Source organism: Ascaphus truei, unplaced genomic scaffold, assembly GCF_040206685.1.
Source record: "Ascaphus truei isolate aAscTru1 unplaced genomic scaffold, aAscTru1.hap1 HAP1_SCAFFOLD_1002, whole genome shotgun sequence".
In the NCBI taxonomy this organism is placed as follows: domain Eukaryota; kingdom Metazoa; phylum Chordata; class Amphibia; order Anura; family Ascaphidae; genus Ascaphus; species Ascaphus truei.
In genome coordinates, this window is record NW_027453866.1 from 106,696 (window position 1) to 129,987 (window position 23,292).

At 58.2% G+C, this 23,292-nt stretch overlaps 1 protein-coding gene across 1 annotated transcript; it reads left to right on the forward strand.

Annotated features, from left to right (window-relative positions):
• Positions 1–2,812: 2,812 nt before the first annotated feature.
• On the forward strand, positions 2,813–22,567 carry LOC142474882 (secretin receptor-like; the record flags this gene model as incomplete). The annotated part of the gene is made up of 4 exons (XM_075581024.1): positions 2,813–3,082; positions 9,614–9,734; positions 15,536–15,643; positions 22,464–22,567. Coding segments are annotated over exons 1-4 (378 nt in total), but the record flags the coding sequence as incomplete, so codon positions are not given.
• Between the last annotated feature and the right edge of the window lie 725 nt (positions 22,568–23,292).

Sequence of the window (23,292 nt, forward strand, 5' to 3'; positions counted from 1 at the left end):
GTAATGCAGGGGGGCAACGCCAGGGTCAGTAATGCAGGGGGCAACGCCAGGGTCAGTAATGCAGGGGGCAACGCCAGGGTCAGTAATGCAGGGGGGCAACGCCAGAGTCAGTAATGCAGGGGGGCAACGCCAGGGTCAGTAATGCAGGGGGGCAACGCCAGGGTCAGTAATCCAGGGGGGCAACACCAGGGTCAGTAATGCAGGGGGGGCAACGCCAGGGTCAGTAATGCAGGGGGGCAACGCCAGGGTCAGTAATGCAGGGGGGCAACGCCAGGGTCAGTAATGCAGGGGGGCAACACCAGGGTCAGTAATGCAGGGGGGCAACGCCAGCCCTCCGGGGTCAGTAACGCAGGGGCCAACGCCAGGCCTCCAGGGTCAGCAATGCAGGGGGGCAACGCCAGGCCTCCGGGGTCAGTAATGCAGGGGGGCAAAGCCAGGGTCTGTAATACAGGGGGGCAACGCCAGGGTCAGTAATGCAGGGGGGCAACGCCAGGCCTCCGGGGTCAGTAATGCAGGGGGGCAAAGCCAGGGTCTGTAATGCAGGGGGGCAAAGCCAGGGTCTGTAATGCAGGGGGGGCAACGCCAGGGTCAATAATGCAGGGGGGGCAACGCCAGGGTCAGTAATGCAGGGGCCAACGCCAGGCCTCCGGGGTCAGTAATGCAGGGGGGCAACGCCAGGGTCAGTAATGCAGGGGGGCAACGCCAGGCCTCCGGGGTCAGTAATGCAGGGGGGCAAAGCCAGGGTCTGTAATGCAGGGGGGCAAAGCCAGGGTCTGTAATGCAGGGGGGCAACGCCAGGGTCAGTAATGCAGAGGGGCAACGCCAGGCCTCCGGGGTCAGTAATGCAGGGGGGCAATGCCAGGGTCAGTAATGCAGAGGGGCAACGCCAGGCCTCCGGGGTCAGTAATGCAGGGGGGCAACGCCAGGGTCAGTAATGCAGAGGGGCAACGCCAGGCCTCCGGGGTCAGTAATGCGGGGGGGCAACGCCAGGGTCAGTAATGCAGGGGGGGCAATGCCAGGCCTCCGGGGTCAGTAATGCAGGGGGGCAACGCCAGGGTCAGTAATGCAGGGGGGCAACGCCAGGGTCAGTAATGCATGGGGGCAACGCCAGCCCTCCGGGGTCAGTAATGCAGGGGGGCAACGCCAGGGTCAGTAATGCAGGGGGGCAACGCCAGGGTCAGTAATGCAGGGGGGCAACGCCAGGGTCAGTAATGCAGGGGGGCAACGCCAGGGTCAGTAATGCAGGGGGGCAATGCCAGGGTCAGTAATGCAGGGGGGCAACGCCAGGGTCAGTAATGCAGGGGGGCAACGCCAGGGTCAGTAATGCAGGGGGGCAATGCCAGGGTCAGTAATGCAGAGGGGCAACGCCAGGGTCAGTAATGCAGGGGGGGCAACGCCAGGGTCAGTAATGCAGGGGGGCAACGCCAGGGTCAGTAATGCAGGGGGGCAACGCCAGGGTCAGTAATGCAGAGGGGCAACGCCAGGGTCAGTAATGCAGGGGGGCAACGCCAGGGTCAGTAATGCAGGGGGCAACGCCAGGGTCAGTAATGCAGGGGGGCAACGCCAGGGTCAGTAATGCAGGGGGGCAACGCCAGGGTCAGTAATGCAGGGGGGCAACGCCAGGGTCAGTAATGCAGGGGGGCAACGCCAGGGTCAGTAATGCAGGGGGGGCAACGCCAGGGTCAGTAATGCAGGGGGGCAACGTCAGGGTCAGTAATGCAGGGGGGGGCAACGCCAGGGTCAGTAATGCAGGGGGGCAACGCCAGCCCTCCGGGGTCAGTAACGCAGGGGCCAACGCCAGGCCTCCAGGGTCAGCAATGCAGGGGGGCAACGCCAGGGTCAGTAATGCAGGGGGGGCAACGCCAGGGTCAGTAATGCAGGGGGGCAACGTCAGGGTCAGTAATGCAGGGGGCAACGCCAGGGTCAGTAATGCAGGGGGGAAACGCCAGCCCTCCGGGGTCAGTAATGCAGGGGGGCAACGCCAGGGTCAGTAATGCAGGGGGGCAACGCCAGGCCTCCGGGGTCAGTAATGCAGGGGGGCAACGCCAGCCCTCCGGGGTCAGTAATGCAGGGGGGCAACGCCAAGCCTCCGGGGTCAGTAATGCATGGGGGCAACGCCAGGGTCAGTAATGCAGGGGGGAAACGCCAGCCCTCCGGGGTCAGTAATGCAGGGGGGCAACGCCAGCCCTCCGGGGTCAGTAATGCAGGGGGCAACGCCAGCCCTCCGGGGTCAGTAATGCAGGGGGCAACGCCAGGGTCAGTAATGCAGGGGGCAACGCCAGCCCTCCGGGGTCAGTAATGCAGGGGGCAACGCCAGGTCTACGGTTTCACCAACAGGTCAGCTTTTCAGAATATCCCTGCTTCGGCACATGTGGCTCAGTCAGAATCAGTGAGCCACCTGCGCTGAAGCAGGAATATCCCTAATACCTGGCGCCTGTTGGTGGTCCTTGAGGACTGAAGTTGGCCAGCCCTGCAGTAAAGTAACAAAGGAGGGAGGAGTACAGCAGATAGTATTATATCTGTTACTGGTATATAAGGTACCCTATTACCCCCTTCCTCCCCCCCCCCCTGTGCTTCTTGACTCCATGGAAGGATGACGGATTCCCACCCTTCTTCTCTACAGTAGAACAGTAACAGGAATCGCCCTCCCGAGGGATCGTTTCATCCTTCCCACTCCTGGAGCACGTTCCTGGCAGTGGAAGTGTTAATGTTTCATTGGGAACACTTTGAGCCAATGGTCGGGATAGAGGAGGGGTTTTGCTCAGTCTTGGCTCTCTGAAGCCCAGGCGTGTGATCTCAGTCCTGTCCGGAGCTCCCAGTGTCACACACCAGATATGTTCCTCCTGTCCTGGCGAGTCCCTCGTGTTGTGTCACCTCCAGCATTGACCAGAAGCTGTGTCCTGCTGACCACACCTTAGTCTATCAGACCACAGCGGGAGGTGAGGATCCAGGTGACACTAAGCCCCTCTTGGTGACACCTCAGGACCGTAAAATGACCACAGCTGATGGGCACTGAAGGACCGGACACGTCTCCAACATGTGGACTTTTGCTCTTGCAATTCTCTTCGGAGGCACATTACATGTGAGTGTGTTACACATCTGTTACATGTGAATGTGTTAAACATCTGTTACATGTGAGTGTGTTACACGTCTGCTACATGTGAGTGTGTTACACATCTGTTACATGTGAGTGTGTTACATGTCTGTTACATGTGACTGTGTTACACGTCTGTTACATGTGAGTGTGTTACATGTGACTGTGTTACACGTCTGTTACATGTGAGTGTGTTACATGTCTGTTACATGTGAGTGTGTTACATGCCTGTTACATGTGTGTGTGTTACACTGCTGTTACATGTGAGTGTGTTACACGTATGTTACATGTGAGTGTGTTACACGTATGTTACATGTGAGTGTGTTACACGTCTGTTACATGTGAGTGTGTTACATATGAGTGTGTTACACGTCTGTTACATGTGAGTGTGTTACATGTCTGTTACATGTGACTGTGTTACATGTCTGTTACATGAGAGTGTGTTACACGTCTGTTACATGAGTGTGTTACACATCTGTTACATGTGAGTGTGTTACACAACTGTTACATGTGAATGTGTTACACATTTGTTACATGTGACTGTGTTACACGTCTGTTACATGTGAGTGTTTTACACGTCTGTTATATGTGAGTGTGTTACACGTCTGTTACATGTGAGTGTGTTACACGTCTGTTACATGGGAGTGTGTTACACGTCTGTTACATGGGAGTGTGTTACACGTCTGTTACATGTGAGTGTGTTACACATCTGTTACATGTGAATGTGTTACACATCTGTTACATGTGAATGTGTTACACATCTGTTACATGTGAATGTTTTACACATCTGTTACATGTGAATGTGTTAAACATCTGTAACGTGTGAGTGTGTTACTCATCTGTTACATGTGAGTGTGTTACACATCTGTTACTTGTGAGTGTGTTACGCATCTGTTACATGTGAATGTGTTACACATCTGTTACATGTGAATGTTTTACACATCTGTTACATGTGAATGTGTTAAACATCTGTTACGTGTGAGTGTGTTACTCATCTGTTACGTGTGAGTGTGTTACACGTCTGTCACATGGAAATATATTTGTGTGAATGAGCCTTGCGTGAATCAGGTAGAATTTGTGTGAATATATTTGTGTGAATGAGGTAGAATGGGGGCAAGTGCAAGTTTGACAAGCAGTGAGACACCCATAGTAAATACAGATAATACTAGAAAACTTCTAAAGACTAAACCAAATGGGCGCAGAAAGGAAGGAGCAGATAAGATAATAGTACAGGCTGAAAAAAACTTAAATACATGCTTGCTAATGCAAGAAGCCTGACAGATAAAATGGGGGAGCTTGAATTAATAGCTGCAAGGGAGCAGTATGATATCATAGGCATTACTGAAACATGGTGGGATGAAACTCATGACTGGACAGTTAATTTAGAGGGTTATTCTCTTTTTTGGAAGGATCGAACACATAGAAGAGGAGGTGGAGTATGTTTATATGTTAAACCGGATCTAAAACCTATTATAAGGGACGAAGTCTATGAAGGGAATGATGAAAATGTAGGGACTTTGTGGATAGAAATTAGCAGTGGAGGTAAAAGTATAAAGAAAATGTTTGTGGGAATCTTATACTATATTAGTGAAAGCACTGTATGTTTGCCTGCCTGCGTGCATGCATGCATGCATGCATGCCAGCCTGGCTGGCTGGATGTCCGGTGTCCCTAGGGGAAATCTCATTGGTCCCTTGGTCCGCCCCCGCACACCTCTCATTGGCCTGAGGCGGAGTGACGGCCCAAAGGACACACAGGGACACACACACACAGGGACACACACTCTCCCCCGTCAGTTGGACCGCAGCTCACCTTCCACACCCCCCCCCCCCCCTCCTCTCCCGGTGCCCCTCACTCTCTTCCCCCCTCCCCACCTCACCCAAATCCCCACGCTCCGCAACATCCCCAGCCGCACCATCACCCTCACCGTGCGCCGCGGAGGAAGCGCGGCCCTGCTGCTCAGCAGCAAACTCCAGGCTCCTCCCCCCTCACGGCGCGGCCCTCCTGCTCTCTCCCTCACGTGCGCCGCTACCGGAGAGGGGAAGCGGCGCGGGACTCCCCATCACGTGCGCCGCTACCGGAGTGGGGAAGCGTCGCGGGACTCCCCATCACGTGCGCCGCTACCGGAGAGGGGAAGCGGCGCGGGACTCCCCATCACGTGCGCCGCTACCGGAGAGGGGAAGCGCGGCGCGGGACTCCCCCTCACGTGCGCCGCTACCGGAGAGGGGAAGCGCGGCGCGGGACTCCCCCTCACGTGCGCCGCTACCGGAGAGGGGAAGCGCGGCGCGGGACTCCCCCTCACGTGCGCCGCTACCGGAGAGGGGAAGCGCGGCGCGGGACTCCCCATCACGTGTGACGCTACCGGAGAGGGGAAGCGCGGCGCGGGACTCCTGCCACTCTTGCCCCCCCCCCAGCTTCCCGAACTCACCTCCTGCCCCAGCCAGATGCCACGGGGTCAAGGTAAGTCACACACCGTCTCCCACCCACGCACTGTCACCCAGTCACCCACACACCCACCCAGTCACTTTCACCCACCCAGTCACCCACCCACCCACTCACTCAGTCACCCACTCAGTCACTCACTCAGTCACCCACCCACTCAGTCACCCACCCACTCAGTAACCCACCCACTCAGTAACCCACCCACCCACTCACTTAGTCACCCAAAAACTCACTTAGTCACCCACCCACTCAGTCACCCACCCACTCACTCAGTCACCCACCCACTCACTCAGTCACCCACCCACTCACTCAGTCACCCACCCACTCACTCAGTCACCCACCCACACACCCACCCAGTCACCCACCCAGTCACTTTCACCCAGTCACCCACTTTCACCCAGTCACCCACCCACCCACCCACCCACTCAGTCACCCACCCATTCAGTCACCCAGTCACCCATTCAGTCAGTCACCCATTCAGTCAGTCAGTCACCCACTCACCCACCCACCCACTCACTCAGTCACCCACCCACTCAGTCAGTCACCCACCCACTCAGTCAGTCACCCACCCACTCAGTCACCCACCCATTCAGTCAGTCAGTCACCCACTCACCAACCCAGTCAGTCACCCACTCACCCACCCAGTCAGTCACCCACTCACCCACCCAGTCAGTCACCCACTCACCCACCCAGTCAGTCACCCACTCACCCACCCAGTCAGTCACCCACTCACCCACCCAGTCAGTCACCCACTCACCCACCCAGTCAGTCACCCACTCACCCACCCAGTCAGTCACCCACTCACCCAGTCAGTCACCCACCCACCCAGTCAGTCACCCATTCACCCACCCAGTCAGTCTCCCACTCACCCACCCAGTCAGTCTCCCACTCACCCACCCAGTCAGTCTCCCACTCACCCACCCACCGACCCAACTCACCCACCCAACCACCGACCCAAAGTCACCCACCGACCCAAAGTCACCCACCCACTGACCCAAAGTCAAACCGACCCAAAGTCACCCACCCACCGACCCAAAGTCACACACCCACCGACCCAAAGTCACCCACCCACCGACCCAAAGTCACCCACCCACCGACCCAAAGTCAAACCGACCCAAAGTCACCCACCCACTCAGTCAAGTGTCACACACCCACCCAGTCACCCACACACTCAGTCAACTCAGTCACCCACCTAGCTGTCAAGGGGGGGGGGGAAGCCTAACCCTGTCGTACGCCCCCCCAAAATTATATCCCGGGCAACGCCGGGTCTCTCAGCTAGTATGCTATAAACCACAAAATATCTGTGAGATTGAGGAAGCTAAAATACTTTTGCAAATGGAGAAGGCATCAAAACTGGGTCATGTTTGCATAGTGGGGGATTTTAATTATCCAGACATAGACTGGGGCAATAAGATTAGCGTTACACCAAACGGGAACAGGTTTTTGGGGATGCTTAAAGACAATTATATGACCCAAATTATTGAGGAACCAACCAGCAGAGGGGCAGTTCTGGATTTGGTCATATCAAACAATGTAGAAGTAATAACAAATATTCAAGTCCTGGAACATTTGGGTAACAGTGATCATAACATGGTCTCATTTGAAATAAATTATCAAAAAACAGATTACTTGGGTTCAACAAAGACTTTAAACTTTAGAAAGGCAGATTTTAATAAATTGAGATCTAATCTAGTAGTAATACAATGGGATGATGTTTTTGCAGGTAAAATGTAGAAGATAAATGGGCTGTCTTTAAAACATTGTTAGAAAAGCACAATCATCAGTGTATACCCTTGGGTAATAAGTATAAAAGAAATAAGTCAAAACCAATGTGGCTAAATAAACAGGTAGGGGAGGAAATGGACAAGAAGAGGAAGGCGTTTAGATTCTTTAAATCAGAAGGGACGTAGACATCGTATCAGAATTATAAGGAATGTAACAAAAATTGCAAAAGGGCAATCAAATTAGCAAAAATGGATAATGAAAAAAGGATTGCAATAGAAAGTAAGGTCAACCCTAAAAAGTTCTTTAAGTACCTTAATAACAAAAAAATGAGAAAAGAAAATATAGGACCCTTTCAGTGTGAGATGAGTAGGCAGATTATTGGAGATAAGGGAAAAGCAGAGGTATTAAACAAATTATTTGCCTCTGTGTTTACCAGGGAAGAATCAAGTTCAGCAGTAGTGTCGCAGGAGGAAGCCACAACCTCCATATTAATGAACAATTGGTTAACTGAGGAGGAAGTTCATAAGCGACTTGAAAAATTTAAAGTAAATAAGGCACCTGGCCCCGATGGCATACATCCAAGAGTTCTCAAGGAGTTAAGCTCAGTAATAGCAAAACCATTATATTTAATATTCAAGGACTCCATTTCCACAGGCTCAGTACCACAAGATTGGCATAAAGCAGATGTGGTGCCTATATTTAAAAAGGGAGCTAGATCACAACCGGGGATTTACAGACCTGTAAGCCTGACTTCAATAGTAGGGAAACTACTTGAAGGTTTAATACGGGATAATATTCAGGAATACCTAATGGAAAACAAAATTATTAGTAATAGTCAGCATGGATTTATGAAGGATAGATCTTGCCAAACTAACCTTATTTGTTTCTTTGAGGAGGTAAGTAGGAATTTAGACCAGGGTAATGCAGTTGATGTGGTCTACTTAGATTTTGCAATGGCTTTTGATACGGTTTCACACAAGAGGTTGGTGTACAAAATAAAGAAAGTTGGACTCAGTAATAATATATGCACATGGATTGAAAACTAGTTAAAGGACAGACAACAGAGGGTTGTCATAAATGGAACTTTTTCAGGTTGGGCTAAAGTCGTGAGTGGAGTACCTCAAGGATCGGTACTGGGACCCCTTCTTTTTAACTTGTTTATTAATGACCTTGAGGTTGGGATCGAGAGCAAAGTCTCCATCTTTGCTAATGATACTAAATTGTGTAAGGTAATAGAATCAGAGCAGGATGTAATTTCTCTTCAGAAGGACTTGGAGAGACTGGAAACGTGAGCAGGTAAATGGCAAATGAGGTTTAATACAGATAAATGTAAGGTTATGCATTTGGGATGCAAGAATAAAAAGGCGACTTACAAATTAAATGGAGATATATTGGAGGAATCCTTGATGGAGAAGGATTTAGGAGTGCTTGTAGACAGCAGGCTTAGCAATAGTGCCCAATGTCATGCAGTAGCTGCAAAGGCAAACAAGATCTTATCTTGCATCAAACGGGCAATGGATGGAAGGGAAATAAACATAATTATGCCCCTTTACAAAGCATTAGTAAGACCACACCTTGAATATGGAGTACAATTTTGGGTGCCAATCCTAAGAAAAGACATTATGGAACTAGAGAGAGTGCAGAGAAGAGCCACCAAATTAATAAAGGGGATGGACAATCTAACTTATGAGGAGAGGCTAGCTAAATTAGATTTATTTACATTAGAAAAGAGGCGTCTAAGAGGGGATATGATAACTATATACAAATATATTCAGGGACAATACAAGGAGCTTTCAAAAGAACTATTCAAAGGACTCGGGCCATCCCTTAAGGTTGGAGGAAAGGAAATTTCACCAGCAACAAAGGAAAGGGTTCTTTACAGTAAGGGCAGTTACAATGTGGAATTCATTACCCATGGAGACTGTGATGGCAGATACAATAGATTTGTTCAAAAAAAGGTTGGACATCTTTTTAGATGGGAAGGATGTTGATCCAGGGATTAATCCAATTGCCAATTCTTGGAATCAGGAAGGAATTAATTTTTCCCCTTAATGGGGTTTTTTGTTTGCCTTCCTCTGGATCAATAAGTATAGATATAGGATAAAGTATCTGTTGTCTAAATTTAGCATAGGTTGAACTTGATGGACCTACGTCTTTTTTCAACCTCATCTACTATGTAACTATGTAACTATGTAACTATGTAACATAATGTCACTGCGCACTATCCGTGCGATGTCACACTGACAGACAGTACTCTGTAAGAGTAGGGTACTGCTCTCACTCTCCTGGGAGGTAGTGGTTACATTCCATGTGGTCTCAGCAGCGGCTGCACTGACCACCTGCTCTTGCCTCAGGTAAGGGGCGTCCAGCTGTTATGTGACCTGCTGGGGGTTATGCGGAAGGAGGAGGAAGCCTGCAGTGAGGCTCTGGCAGTGGAAGCTCACAATGTGTCTGATGATCGCTGGACGCAGGAAGGTGAGCGACGTTCTTACTAATACCTTTAATAGCATAACTAGAACCGCAGGGTGCAATGGTCACGCGCGCCGCTCTCCGCAAACTTAGCCACTAACAGCTCTGTCGTAAGCGACATCGCAATCGCCGTATTTCCCGCTGTTACGGATACTGGCGGTCAGTCCCCCCCCCCCGCCCCCACCCCCTCCCCCTCCACATTCCCGGGAAGATGGCAAAATTATGTCTAATATCAGTGCCGGTTTCAAAGTGATAACCAACACCATCATTATACAAACCCTGTGACTGCAGCGTTAATAACTGCAGCACGCCACAGAAAATGCCACGTGTGCTGGGTGTAAATTCAGAGCGTGTGCTAGACATGTTTACAGCATCTCCAGGGATTTATCGTGCGATTTCCCCGTAAAACTGCAGGGAAAGTTCCGTGCAGAAGAGTCTCAAACTGCATGGATCGCAGCAGTTACAAGACTGGGCCACATTTACTAAACGGTGCTAACAGTAAGACACCTTCAAGGTCATTCACGTCAATGTGTTACAAGATGCCTTATAATGTAACAGGCCTCTGTGCTTTGCCATGGATAAGAGATGCTTTCAGCTGACTGCTAGTGAATCCCCATGGTGGCTGCTAATGTAGATTCCTATGTGTACCCCTGTGATGTGACCGTCCCCTGCTGCTGCTCTCAGGGGGTACCCCTGTGATGTGACCGTCCCCTGCTGCTGCCCTCAGGGGGTACCCCTGTGATGTGACCGTCCCCTGCTGCTGCCCTCAGGGGGTACCCCTGTGATGTGACCGTCCCCTGCTGCTGCCCTCAGGGGGTACCCCTGTTATGTGACCGTTCCCTGCTGCTGCTCTCAGGGGGTACCCCTGTGATGTGACCGTTCCCTGCTGCTGCCCTTAGGGGGTACCCCTGTGATGTGACCGTCCCCTGCTGCTGCTCTCAGGGGGTACCCCTGTGATGTGACCGCTCCCTGCTGCTGCCCTCAGGGGGTACCCCTGTGATGTGACCGTCCCCTGCTGCTGCCCTCAGGGGGTACCCCTGTGATGTGACCGTCCCCTGCTGCTGCTCTCAGGGGGTACCCCTGTGATGTGACCGTCCCCTGCTGCTGCTCTCAGGGGGTACCCCTGTGATGTGACCGTCCCCTGCTGCTGCTCTCAGGGGGTACCCCTGTGATGTGACCGCTCCCTGCTGCTCTCAGGGGGTACCCCTGTGATGTGACCGTCCCCTGCTGCTGCTCTCAGGGGGTACCCCTGTGATGTGACCGTCCCCTGCTGCTGCTCTCAGGGGGTACCCCTGTGATGTGACCGTCCCCTGCTGCTGCTCTAAGGGGGTACCCCTGTGATGTGACCGTCTCCTGCTGCTCTCAGGGGGTACCCCTGTGATGTGACCGTCCCCTGCTGCTGCTCTCAGGGGGTACCACTGTGACGTGACCGTCCCCTGCTGCTGCCCTCAGGGGGTACCCCTGTGATGTGACCGTCCCCTGCTGCTGCCCTCAGGGGGTACCCCTGTGATGTGACCGTCCCCTGCAGCTGCCCTCAGGGGGTACCCCTGTGATGTGACCGTCCCCTGCTGCTGCTCTCAGGGGGTACCCCTGTGATGTGACCGTCCCCTGCTGCTGCCCTCAGGGGGTACCCCTGTGATGTGACCGTCCCCTGATGCCCTCAGGGGGTACCCCTGTGACGTGACCGTCCCCTGCAGCTGCCCTCAGGGGGTACCCCTGTGATGTGACCGTCCCCTGCTGCTGCTCTCAGGGGGTACCACTGTGACGTGACCGTCCCCTGCTGCTGCCCTCAGGGGGTACCCCTGTGATGTGACCGTCCCCTGCTGCTGCCCTCAGGGGGTACCCCTGTGATGTGACCGTCCCCTGCAGCTGCCCTCAGGGGGTACCCCTGTGATGTGACCGTCCCCTGCTGCTGCTCTCAGGGGGTACCCCTGTGATGTGACCGTCCCCTGCTGCTGCCCTCAGGGGGTACCCCTGTGATGTGACCGTCCCCTGCTGCTGCCCTCAGGGGGTACCCCTGTGATGTGACCGCTCCCTGCTGCTGCCCTCAGGGGGTACCCCTGTGATGTGACCGTCCCCTGCTGCTGCTCTCAGGGGGTACCCCTCTCATGTGACCGTCCCCTGCTGCTGCCCTCGGGGGGTACCCCTGTGATGTGACCGTCCCCTGCTGCTGCTCTCAGGGGGTACCCCTGTGATGTGACCGTCCCCTGCTGCTGCTCTCAGGGGGTACCCCTGTGATGTGACCGTACCCTGCTGCTGCCCTCAGGGGGTACCCCTGTGATGTGACCGTCCCCTGCTGCTGCCCTCAGGGGGTACCCCTGTAACGTGACCGTCCCCTGCTGCTGCCCTCAGGGGGTACCCCTGTGACGTGACTGTCCCCTGCTGCTGCTCTCAGGGGGTACCCCTGTGATGTGACCATCCCCTGCTGCTGCCCTCAGGGGGTACCCCTGTGATGTGACCGTCCCCTGCTGCTGCTCTTAGGGGGTACCCCTGTGATGTGACCGTCCCCTGCTGCTGCTCTTAGGGGGTACCCCTGTGATGTGACCGTCCCCTGCTGCTGCTCTCAGGGGGTACCCCTGTGATGTGACCATCCCCTGCTGCTGCTCTCAGGGGGTACCCCTGTGATGTGACCGTTCCCTGCTGCTGCTCTCAGGGGGTACCCCTGTGATGTGACCGTCCCCTGCTGCTGCCCTCAGGGGGTACCCCTGTGATGTGACCGTCCCCTGCTGCTGCTCTCAGGGGGTACCCCTGTGATGTGACCGTCCCCTGCTGCTGCCCTCAGGGTGTACCCCTGTGACGTGACCGTCCCCTGCTGCTGCCCTCAGGGGGTACCCCTGTGATGTGACCATCCCCTGCTGCTGCCCTCAGGGGGTACCCCTGTGACGTGACCGTCCCCTGCTGCTGCCCTCAGGGGGTACCCCTGTGACGTGACCGTCCCCTGCTGCTGCCCTCAGGGGGTACCCCTGTGACGTGACCGTCCCCTGCTGCTGCCCTCAGGGGGTACCCCTGTGATGTGACCGTCCCCTGCTGCTGCCCTCAGGGGGTACCCCTGTGATGTGACCGTCCCCTGCTGCTGCTCTCAGGGGGTACCCCTGTGATGTGACCGTCCCCTGCTGCTGCCCTCAGGGGGTACCCCTGTGATGTGACCGTCCCCTGCTGCTGCTCTCAGGGGGTACCCCTGTGATGTGACCGTCCCCTGCTGCTGCTCTCAGGGGGTACCCCTGTGATGTGACCGTCCCCTGCTGCCCTCAGGGGGTACCCCTGTGATGTGACCGTCCCCTGCTGCTGCCCTCAGGGGGTACCCCTGTGATGTGACCGTCCCCTGCTGCTGCTCTCAGGGGGTACCCCTGTGATGTGACCGTCCCCTGCTGCTGCCCTCAGGGGGTACCCCTGTGATGTGACTGTCCCCTGCTGCTGCCCTCAGGGGGTACCCCTGTGACGTGACCGTCCCCTGCTGCTGCCCTCAGGGGGTACCCCTGTGACGTGACCGTCCCCTGCTGCTGCCCTCAGGGGGTACCCCTGTGATGTGACCGTCCCCTGCTGCTGCTCTCAGGGGGTACCCCTGTGATGTGACCGTCCCCTGCTGCTGCCCTCAGGGGGTACCCCTGTGATGTGACCGTCCCCTGCTGCTGCCCTCAGGGGGTACCCCTGTGATGTGACCGTCCCCTGCTGCTGCCCTCAGGGGGTACCCCTGTGATGTGACCGTCCCCTGCTGCTGCCCTCAGGGGGTACCCCTGTGACGTGACCGTCCCCTGCTGCTGCCCTCAGGGGGTACCCCTGTGATTTGACCGTCCCCTGCTGCTGCCCTCAGGGGGTACCCCTGTGATGTGACCGTTCCCTGCTGCTGCTCTCAGGGGGCACCCCTGTGATGTGACCGTCCCCTGCTGCAGCCCTCAGGGGGTACCCCTGTGATGTGACCGTTCCCTGCTGCTGCTCTCAGGGGGTACCCCTGTGATGTGACCGTCCCCTGCTGCTGCTCTCAGGGGGTACCCCTGTGATGTGACCGTCCCCTGCTGCTGCCCTCAGGGGGTACCCCTGTGATGTGACCGTCCCCTGCTGCTGCCCTCAGGGGGTACCCCTGTGATGTGACCGTCCCCTGCTGCTGCTCTCAGGGGGTACCCTTGTGATGTGACCGCTCCCTGCTGCTGCTCTCAGGGGGTACCCCTGTGATGTGACCGTCCCCTGCTGCTGCCCTCAGGGGGTACCCCTGTGATGTGACCGTTCCCTGCTGCTGCTCTCAGGGGGTACCCCTGTGATGTGACCGTCCCCTGCTGCTGCTCTCAGGGGGCACCCCTGTGATGTGACCGTCCCCTGATGCTGCCCTCAGGGGTTACCCCTGTGATGTGACCGTCCCCTGCTGCTGCTCTCAGGGGGTACCCCTGTGATGTGACCGTCCCCTGCTGCTGCTCTCAGGGGGTACCCTTGTGATGTGACCGTCCCCTGCTGCTGCTCTCAGGGGGTACCCCTGTGATGTGACCGTCCCCTGCTGCTGCTCTCAGGGGGTACCCCTGTGATGTGACCGTCCCCTGCTGCTGCCCTCAGGGGGTACCCCTGTGATGTGACCGTTCCCTGCTGCTGCCCTCAGGGGGTACCCCTGTGATGTGACCGTCCCCTGCTGCTGCTCTCAGGGGGTACCCCTGTGATGTGACCGTCCCCTGCTGCTGCCCTCAGGGGGTACCCCAGTGATGTGACCGTCACCTGCTGCTGCTCTCAGGGGGTACCCCTGTGATGTGACCGTCCCCTGCTGCTGCTCTCAGGGGGTACCCCTGTGATGTGACCGTCCCCTGCTGCTGCCCTCAGGGGGTACCCCTGTGATGTGACCGTTCCCTGCTGCTGCCCTTAGGGGGTACCCCTGTGATGTGACCGTTCCCTGCTGCTGCCCTCAAGGGGTACCCCTGTGACGTGACCGTCCCCTGCTGCTGCTCTCAGGGGGTACCCCTGTGATGTGACCGTCCCCTGCTGCTGCCCTCAGGGGGTACCCCTGTGATGTGACCGTCCCCTGCTGCTGCCCTCAGGGGACCCCTGTGACGTGACCGTCCCCTGCTGCTGCTCTCAGGGGGTACCCCTGTGATGTGACCGTCCCCTGCTGCTGCCCTCAGGGGGTACCCCTGTGATGTGACCGTCCCCTGCTGCTGCCCTCAGGGGGTACCCCTGTGATGTGACCGTTCCCTGCTGCTGCCCTTAGGGGGTACCCCTGTGATGTGACTGTTCCCTGCTGCTGCCCTCAGGGGGTACCCCTGTGACGTGACCGTCCCCTGCTGCTGCTCTCAGGGGGTACCCCTGTGATGTGACCGTCCCCTGCTGCTGCCCTCAGGGGGTACCCCTGTGATGTGACCGTCCCCTGCTGCTGCCCTCAGGGGGTACCCCTGTGATGTGACCGTTCCCTGCTGCTGCCCTCAGGGGGTACCCCTGTGATGTGACCGTCCCCTGCTGCTGCTCTCAGGGGGTACCCCTGTGATGTGACCGTCCCCTGCTGCTGCTCTCAGGGGGTACCCCTGTGATGTGACCGTCCCCTGCTGCTGCTCTCAGGGTGTACCCCTGTGATGTGACCGTCCCCTGCTGCTGCTCTCAGGGGGTACCCCTGTGATGTGACCGTCCCCTGCTGCTGCTCTCAGGGGGTACCCCTGTGATGTGACCGTCCCCTGCTGCTGCTCTCAGGGGGTACCCCTGTGATGTGACCGTCCCCTGCTGCTGCTCTCAGGGGGTACCCCTGTGATGTGACCGTCCCCTGCTGCTGCTCTCAGGGGGTACCCCTGTGATGTGACCGTCCCCTGCTGCTGCTCTCATGGGAACATGTTGTATTTTAGGATGTGCAGGCGTATGGGATAATCTCAGCTGCTGGCCGACCTCTCCTCTCGGACACACGGTGTCTACACATTGCCCGGAGATCCTGCAGATTATTACAGGACACAAAGGTAGGGAGAGTATCACATCTGCCCCCTGCACAGCGGCACATCTGCCCCGCTGCACATCTGCCCCCTGCACCGCTGCACATCTGCCCCGCTACACATCTGCCCCCTGCACATTTGCACATCTGCACATCTGCCCCCTGCACCGCTGCACATCTGCCCCCTGCACCACGGCAAATCTGCCCCCGGCACCACGGCACATCTGCCCCCTGCACCATGGCACATCTGACCCCTACACATCTGCCCCCTGCACCATGGCACATCTGCCCCCTGCACATCTGCCCCCTGCACCGTGGCACATCTGCCCCCTGCTCCGCGGCACATCTGACCCCTGCACATCTGCCCCCTGCACTGCGGCACATCTGCCCCCTGGACCGCGGCACATCTGCCCCCTGCACCGCGGCACATCTGCCCCCTGCACCGCGGCACATCTGCCCCCTGCACCGCGGCACATCTGCCCCCTGCACATCTGCCCCCTGCACCGCTGCACATCTGCCCCCTGCACCGCTGCACATCTGCCCCCTGCACATCTGCCCCCTGCACATCTGCCCCCTGCACCGCTGCACATCTGCACATCTGCCCCCTGCACCACGGCACATCTGCCCCATGCACCGCGGCACATCTGACCCCTGCACATCTGCCCCCTGCACCACGGCACATCTGCCCCCTGCACCGCGGCACATCTGACCCCTGCACATCTGCCCCCTGCGCCGCGGCACATCTGCCCCCTGCACATCTGCCCCCTGCACATCTGCCCCCTGCACCGCGGCACATCTGACCCCTGCACCGCGGCACATCTGACCCCTGCACCGCGGCACATCTGACCCCTGCACATCTGCCCCCTGCACTGCGGCACATCTGCCCCCTGCACATCTGCCCCCTGCACATCTGCCCCCTGCACCACGGCACATCTGCCCCCTGCACCGCGGCACATCTGCCCCCTGCACCGCGGCACATCTGCCCCCTGCACCGCGGCACATCTGCCCCCTGCACCGCGGCACATCTGTCCCCTGCACCGCGGCACATCTGCCCCCTGCTCCGCGGCACATCTGCCCCCTGCACATCTGCCCCCTGCACTGCGGCACATCTGCCCCCTGCACATCTGCCCCCTGCACCGCGGCACATCTGCCCCATGCACAGCGGCACATCTGCACCGCGGCACATCTGCCCCCTGCACCGCGGCACATCTGACCCCTGCACATCTGCCCCCTGCACCGCGGCACATCTGACCCCTGCACATCTGCCCCCTGCGCCGCGGCACATCTGCCCCTGCACATCTGCCCCCTGCACCGCGGCACATCTGACCCCTGCATATCTGCCCCCTGCGCCGTGGCACATCTGCCCCTGCACATCTGCCCCCTGCACATCTGACCCCTGCACCGCGGTACATCTGCCCCCTGCACATCTGCCCCCTGCGCCGCGGCACATCTGCCCCCTGCACATCTGCCCCCTGCACTTCTGCCCCCTGCACATCTGCACCCTGCACATCTGCCCCCTGCACCACGGCACATCTGCCCCCTGCACCACGGCACATCTGCCCCCTGCACATCTGCCCCCTGCACATCTGCCCCCTGCGCCGCGGCACATCTGCCCCCTGCACTTCTGCCCCCTGCACATCTGCACCCTGCACATCTGCCCCCTGCACCGCGGCACATCTGCCCCCTGCACCGCGGCACATCTGCCCCCTGCACATCTGCCCCCTGCACCGCGGCACATCTGCCCCCTGCACACGTAGCTGGGAGGATATTTACGCCTTGTTGCCCCTGCTGTACATTGGGCAGTGTGAATGTCACTTATATTTTCACTGTCAGATGCAGATTATTTATTATAGAGTTTAATGATCTCCAATTAAGAGACAATATGGCAGTTCACGTTTAAATATTTTTCGATAGGCATTATATATCTTTGCGATCACTGAAATTCATGTTCCCCCTTTTTTAGTTGGCTTCATGTAATTACTAACGATATTTTAATACAAATCACTGTCTGACTTTGATGACGCGCTGTGCGCTGCGTCCGAACAGCGCCATTCCTGGGGGTATTTCTCCTTTCGCTGTTTATCAGGTCTCATGCCAGTTTCTTCGGCAGTCGGCAGACAAAGTGTTAATGTGTAACGAGAAACAAAGTGCAGATAAAATACAGGTCACCGAGATAAACAGAGACAGATATAGACGGATAAGGAGCGGTTTATTGTGCTTTCTCACATGGATCACAATAAATGAATAATACTCGGGGGGACTTTCTGCCACTGTTACATTTATTGATTACAGCGGCAGTTCTGCTGAATATATTTATTGCCGCCGGTACGATGTTTTCTGGCGGAGAAAATGTTACGTGGGATGTTTCTATCACTGGCTTCAAATGCCAATATACGTGTCTACGTGGAACATGTGGCACCCCCACACTGTGGCACCCCCAGACTGTGGCACCCCCACACTGTGGCACCCCCACACTGTGGCACCCCCACACTGTGGCACCCCCACACTGCGGCACCCCCACACTGTGGCACCCCCAGACTGTGGCACCCCCACACTGTGGCACCCCCACACTGCGGCACCCCCACACTGTGGCACCCCCACACTGTGGCACCCCCACACTGCTCCCCAGGAGGCTGGGAATACTGACCTTCGGCCTGGGAGCACCCCCACACTGTGGCACCCCCACACTGCTCCCCAGGAGGCTGGGAATACTGACCCTCGGCCTGGGAGCACCCCCACACTGTGGCACCCCCACACTGTGGCACCCCCACACTGCGGCACCCCCACACTGTGGCACCCCCACACTGTGGCACCACCACACTGCTCCCCAGGAGGCTGGGAATACTGACCTTCGGCCTGGGAGCACCCCCACACTGTGGCACCCCCACACTGCTCCCCAGGAGGCTGGGAATACTGACCCTCGGCCTGGGAGCACCCCCACACTGTGGCACCCCCACACTGTGGCACCCCCACACTGTGGCACCCCCACGCTGCTCCCCAGGAGGCTGGGAATACTGACCCTCGGCCTGGGAGCACCCCCACACTGTGGCACCCCCACACTGTGGCACCCCCAAACTGTGGCACCCCCAAACTGCTCCCCAGGAGGCTGGGAATACTGACCCTCGGCCTGGGAGCACCCCCACACTGTGGCACCCCCACACTGCTCCCCAGGAGGCTGGGAATACTGACTCGGCCTGGGAGCACCCCCACACTGTGGCACCCCCACACTACTCCCCAGGAGGCTGGGAATACTGACCCTCGGCCTGGGAGCAACCCCACACTGTGGCACCCCCCACACTGCTCCCCAGGAGGCTGGGAATACTGACTCTCGGCCTGGGAGCACCCCCACACTGTGGCACCCCCACACTACTCCCCAGGAGGCTGGGAATACTGACCCTCGGCCTGGGAGCACCCCCACACTGTGGCACCCCCACACTGCTCCCCAGGAGGCTGGGAATACTGACCCTCGGCCTGGGAGCACCCCCACACTGTGGCACCCCCACACTGCTCCCCAGGAGGCTGGGAATACTGACCCTCGGCCTGGGCGCTCCCTTTTCCCCCTCATTATTTCAGCCCATCTCACTATAGTTGGGTAGATTAGCGAAGCCATACAGGGGTCTCAACACCCGTCCTCAGGACCCCCCAACAGGTCAGATTTTCAGGATCTCCCTGCTTCAGCACAGGTGGCTCAATCAGTCACTGCTTCAGCACAGATAGCCACAGATTGAGCCACCTATGCTGAAGCAGGGATATCCTTAAACCCTGGCTGGTTGGGGGGTCCTGAGGACGGGAGTTGAGCCCCCTGCATTAAGGGCTTTCCTTTGCTGGGTATTGTATGTCCCTCCCACGCAGGAACATGTAGCCATATTGCTTTATAAAACACCAGGGTCCTGGAACAGCGCGAGCGCCCAAACATACAGCCCCAGCTTTACCCGAGGTACCCCTCTCACTGAGCGGCGCAGTAAGCGGGGTGCTGCTGTGCGCCCCAGCTTTACCCGAGGTACCCCTCTCACTGAGCGGGGCAGTAAGCGGGGTGCTGCTGTGCGCCCCAGCTTTACCCGAGGTACCCCTCTCACTGAGCGGGGCAGTAAGCGGGGTGCTGCTGTGTGCCCCAGCTTTACCCGAGGTACCCCTCTCACTGAGCGGGGCAGTAAGCGGGGTGCTGCTGTGCGCCCCAGCTTTACCCGCGGTACCACTCTCACTGAGCGGTGCAGTAAGCGGGGTGCTGCTGTGCGCCCCAGCTTTACCCGAGGTACCCCTCTCACTGAGCGGGGCAGTAAGCGGGGTGCTGCTGTGTGCCCCAGCTTTACCCGAGGTACCCCTCTCACTGAGCGGGGCAGTAAGCGGGGTGCTGCTGTGTGCCCCAGCTTTACCCGAGGTACCCCTCTCACTGAGCGGGGCAGTAAGCGGGGTGCTGCTGTGTGCCCCAGCTTTACCCGAGGTACCCCTCTCACTGAGCGGGGCAGTAAGCGGGGTGCTGCTGTGTGCCCCAGCTTTACCCGAGGTACCCCTCTCACTGAGCGGGGCAGTAAGCGGGGTGCTGCTGTGCGCCCCAGCTTTACCCGCGTACCCCTCTCACTGAGCGGTGCAGTAAGCGGGGTGCTGCTGTGCGCCCCAGCTTTACCCGAGGTACCCCTCTCACTGAGCGGTGCAGCCGTACCCCTCTCACTGAGCGGGGCAGTAAGCGGGGTGCTGCTGTGCGCCCCAGCTTTACCCACGGTACCCCTCTCACTGAGCACCGCAGTAAGCGGGGTGCTGCTGTGCGCCCCAGCTTTACCCGAGGTACCCCTCTCACTGAGCGGGGCTGTAAGCGGGGTGCTGCTGTGCGCCGCAGCTTTACCCGAGGTACCCCTCTCACTGAGCGGCGCAGTAAGCGGGGTGCTGCTGTGCGCCCCAGCTTTACCCGAGGTACCCCTCTCACTGAGCGGGGCAGTAAGCGGGGTGCTGCTGTGCGCCCCAGCTTTACCCACGGTACCCCTCTCACTGAGCGGAGCAGTAAGCGGGGTGCTGCTGTGCGCCCCAGCTTTACCCGAGGTACCCCTCTCACTGAGCGGCGCAGTAAGCGGGGTGCTGCTGAGCGCCCCAGCTTTACCCGAGGTACCCCTCTCACTGAGCGGCGCAGTAAGCGGGGTGCTGCTGAGCGCCCCAGCTTTACCCGCGGTACCCCTCTCACTGAGCGGGGCAGTAAGCGGGGTGCTGCTGTGCGCCCCAGCTTTACCCGAGGTACCCCTCTCACTGAGCGGGGCAGTAAGCGGGGTGCTGCTGTGCGCCCCAGCTTTACCCACGGTACCCCTCTCACTGAGCGGTGCAGTAAGCGGGGTGCTGCTGTGCGCCCCAGCTTTACCCGCGGTACCCCTCTCACTGAGCGGTGCAGTAAGCGGGGTGCTGCTGTGCGCCCCAGCTTTACCCGCGGTACCCCTCTCACTGAGCGGTGCAGTGAGCGGGGTGCTGCTGTGCGCCCCAGCTTTACCCGAGGTACCCCTCTCACTGAGCGGCGCAGTAAGCGGGGTGCTGCTGTGCGCCCCAGCTTTACCCGCGGTACCCCTCTCACTGAGCGGTGCAGTAAGCGGGGTGCTGCTGTGCGCCCCAGCTTTACCCGCGGTACCCCTCTCACTGAGCGGTGCAGTAAGTGGGGTGCTGCTGTGCGCCCCAGCTTTACCCGAGGTACCCCTGTCACTGAGCGGTGCAGTAAGCGGGGTGCTGCTGTGCGCCCCAGCTTTACCCGCGGTACCCCTGTCACTGAGCGGTGCAGTAAGCGGGGTGCTGCTGTGTGCCCCAGCTTTACCCGCGGTACCCCTCTTACTGAGCGGTGCAGTTAGCGGGGTGCTGCTGTGTGCCCCAGCTTTACCCGAGGTACCCCTCTCACTGAGCGGTGCAGTAAGCGGGGTGCTGCTGTGCACCCCAGCTTTACCCGCGGTACCCCTATCACTGAGCGGTGCAATAAGCGGGGTGCTGCTGTGCGCCCCAGCTTTACCCGAGGTACCCCTCTCACTGAGCGGTGCAGTAAGCGGGGTGCTGCTGTGTGCCCCAGCTTTACCCAAGGTACCCCTCTCACTGAGCGGGGCAGTAAGCGGGGTGCTGCTGTGCGCCCCAGCTTTACCCGAGGTACCCCTCTCATTGAGCGGTGCAGTAAGCGGGGTGCTGCTGTGTGCCCCAGCTTTACCCGAGGTACCCCTCTCACTGAGCGGGGCAGTAAGCGGGGTGCTGCTGTGTGCCCCAGCTTTACCCGCGGTACCCCTCTCACTGAGCGGTGCAGTAAGCGGGGTGCTGCTGTGCGCCCCAGCTTTACCCGAGGTACCCCTCTCACAGAGCGGTGCAGTAAGCGGGGTGCTGCTGTGCGCCCCAGCTTTACCCGAGGTACCCCTCTCACTGAGCGGGGCAGTAAGCGGGGTGCTGCTGTGCGCCCCAGCTTTACCCGAGGTACCCCTCTCACAGAGCGGTGCAGTAAGCGGGGTGCTGCTGTGCGCCCCAGCTTTACCCTCGGTACCCCTGTCACTGAGCGGTGCAGTAAGCGGGGTGCTGCTGTGCGCCCCAGCTTTACCCGAGGTACCCCTCTCACAGAGCGGTGCAGTAAGCGGGGTGCTGCTGTGCGCCCCAGCTTTACCCGAGGTACCCCTCTCACTGAGCGGGGCAGTAAGCGGGGTGCTGCTCTGCGCCCCAGCTTTACCCGAGGTACCCCTCTCACTGAGCGGTGCAGTAAGCGGGGTGTTGCTGTGTGCCCCGGCTTTAACCGAGGTACCCCTCTCACTGAGCGGGGCAGTAAGCGGGGTGCTGCTGTGCGCCCCAGCTTTACACTCTGGTGGTCAGTGACCGAGTTTAACTGTGTGTTACATTGTGTCGCTGCGCAGGGTTTGTGCATCGGAACTGCACAGCGGATGGCTGGTCAGCCACTTTCCCCCCCGTGGACGTGGCGTGCAAGTACGATGTGAATGACACGGCCATCGAGGAGATAGTGAGTATGTGTGTGTGTAACTGTATTTATATAGCGCCATAACTGTCCGCAGCGCTTTCAAACATTACAATACAAGGTAAATAATGAGACACACTGGGAATAAGTATAACAGCTAAAAAGCAACACACGGCAAATGAACACCCTACCCCAAGGAGCTTACACTCTAAGTGGCATGTCTGCAGGCTTACAGACACATTAGGAGTACAAGTGCATTATTAGAGGCACCTCCGGAGTGGAGAGATTAGTGAGAGAGGGAGCGGCGTCCCACAGGTAGGGAGAGATTAGTGAGTGAGGGAGGGAGCGGCGTTCCACAGGTAGGGAGAGATTAGTGAGAGAGGGAGCGGCGTTCCACAGGTAGGGAGAGATTAGTGAGAGAGGGAGCGGCGTTCCACAGGTAGGGAGAGATTAGTGAGAGAGGGAGCGGCGTTCCACAGGTAGGGAGAGATTAGTGAGAGAGGGAGCGGCGTTCCACAGGTAGGGAGAGATTAGTGAGAGAGGGAGCGGCGTTCCACAGGTAGGGAGAGATTAGTGAGAGAGGGAGCGGCGTTCCACAGGTAGGGAGAGATTAGTGAGAGGGGGAGCGGCGTTCCACAGGTAGGGAGAGATTAGTGAGAGGGGGAGCGGCGTTCCACAGGTAGGGAGAGATTAGTGAGAGAGGGAGCGGCGTTCCACAGGTAGGGAGAGATTAGTGAGAGAGGGAGCGGCGTTCCACAGGTAGGGAGAGA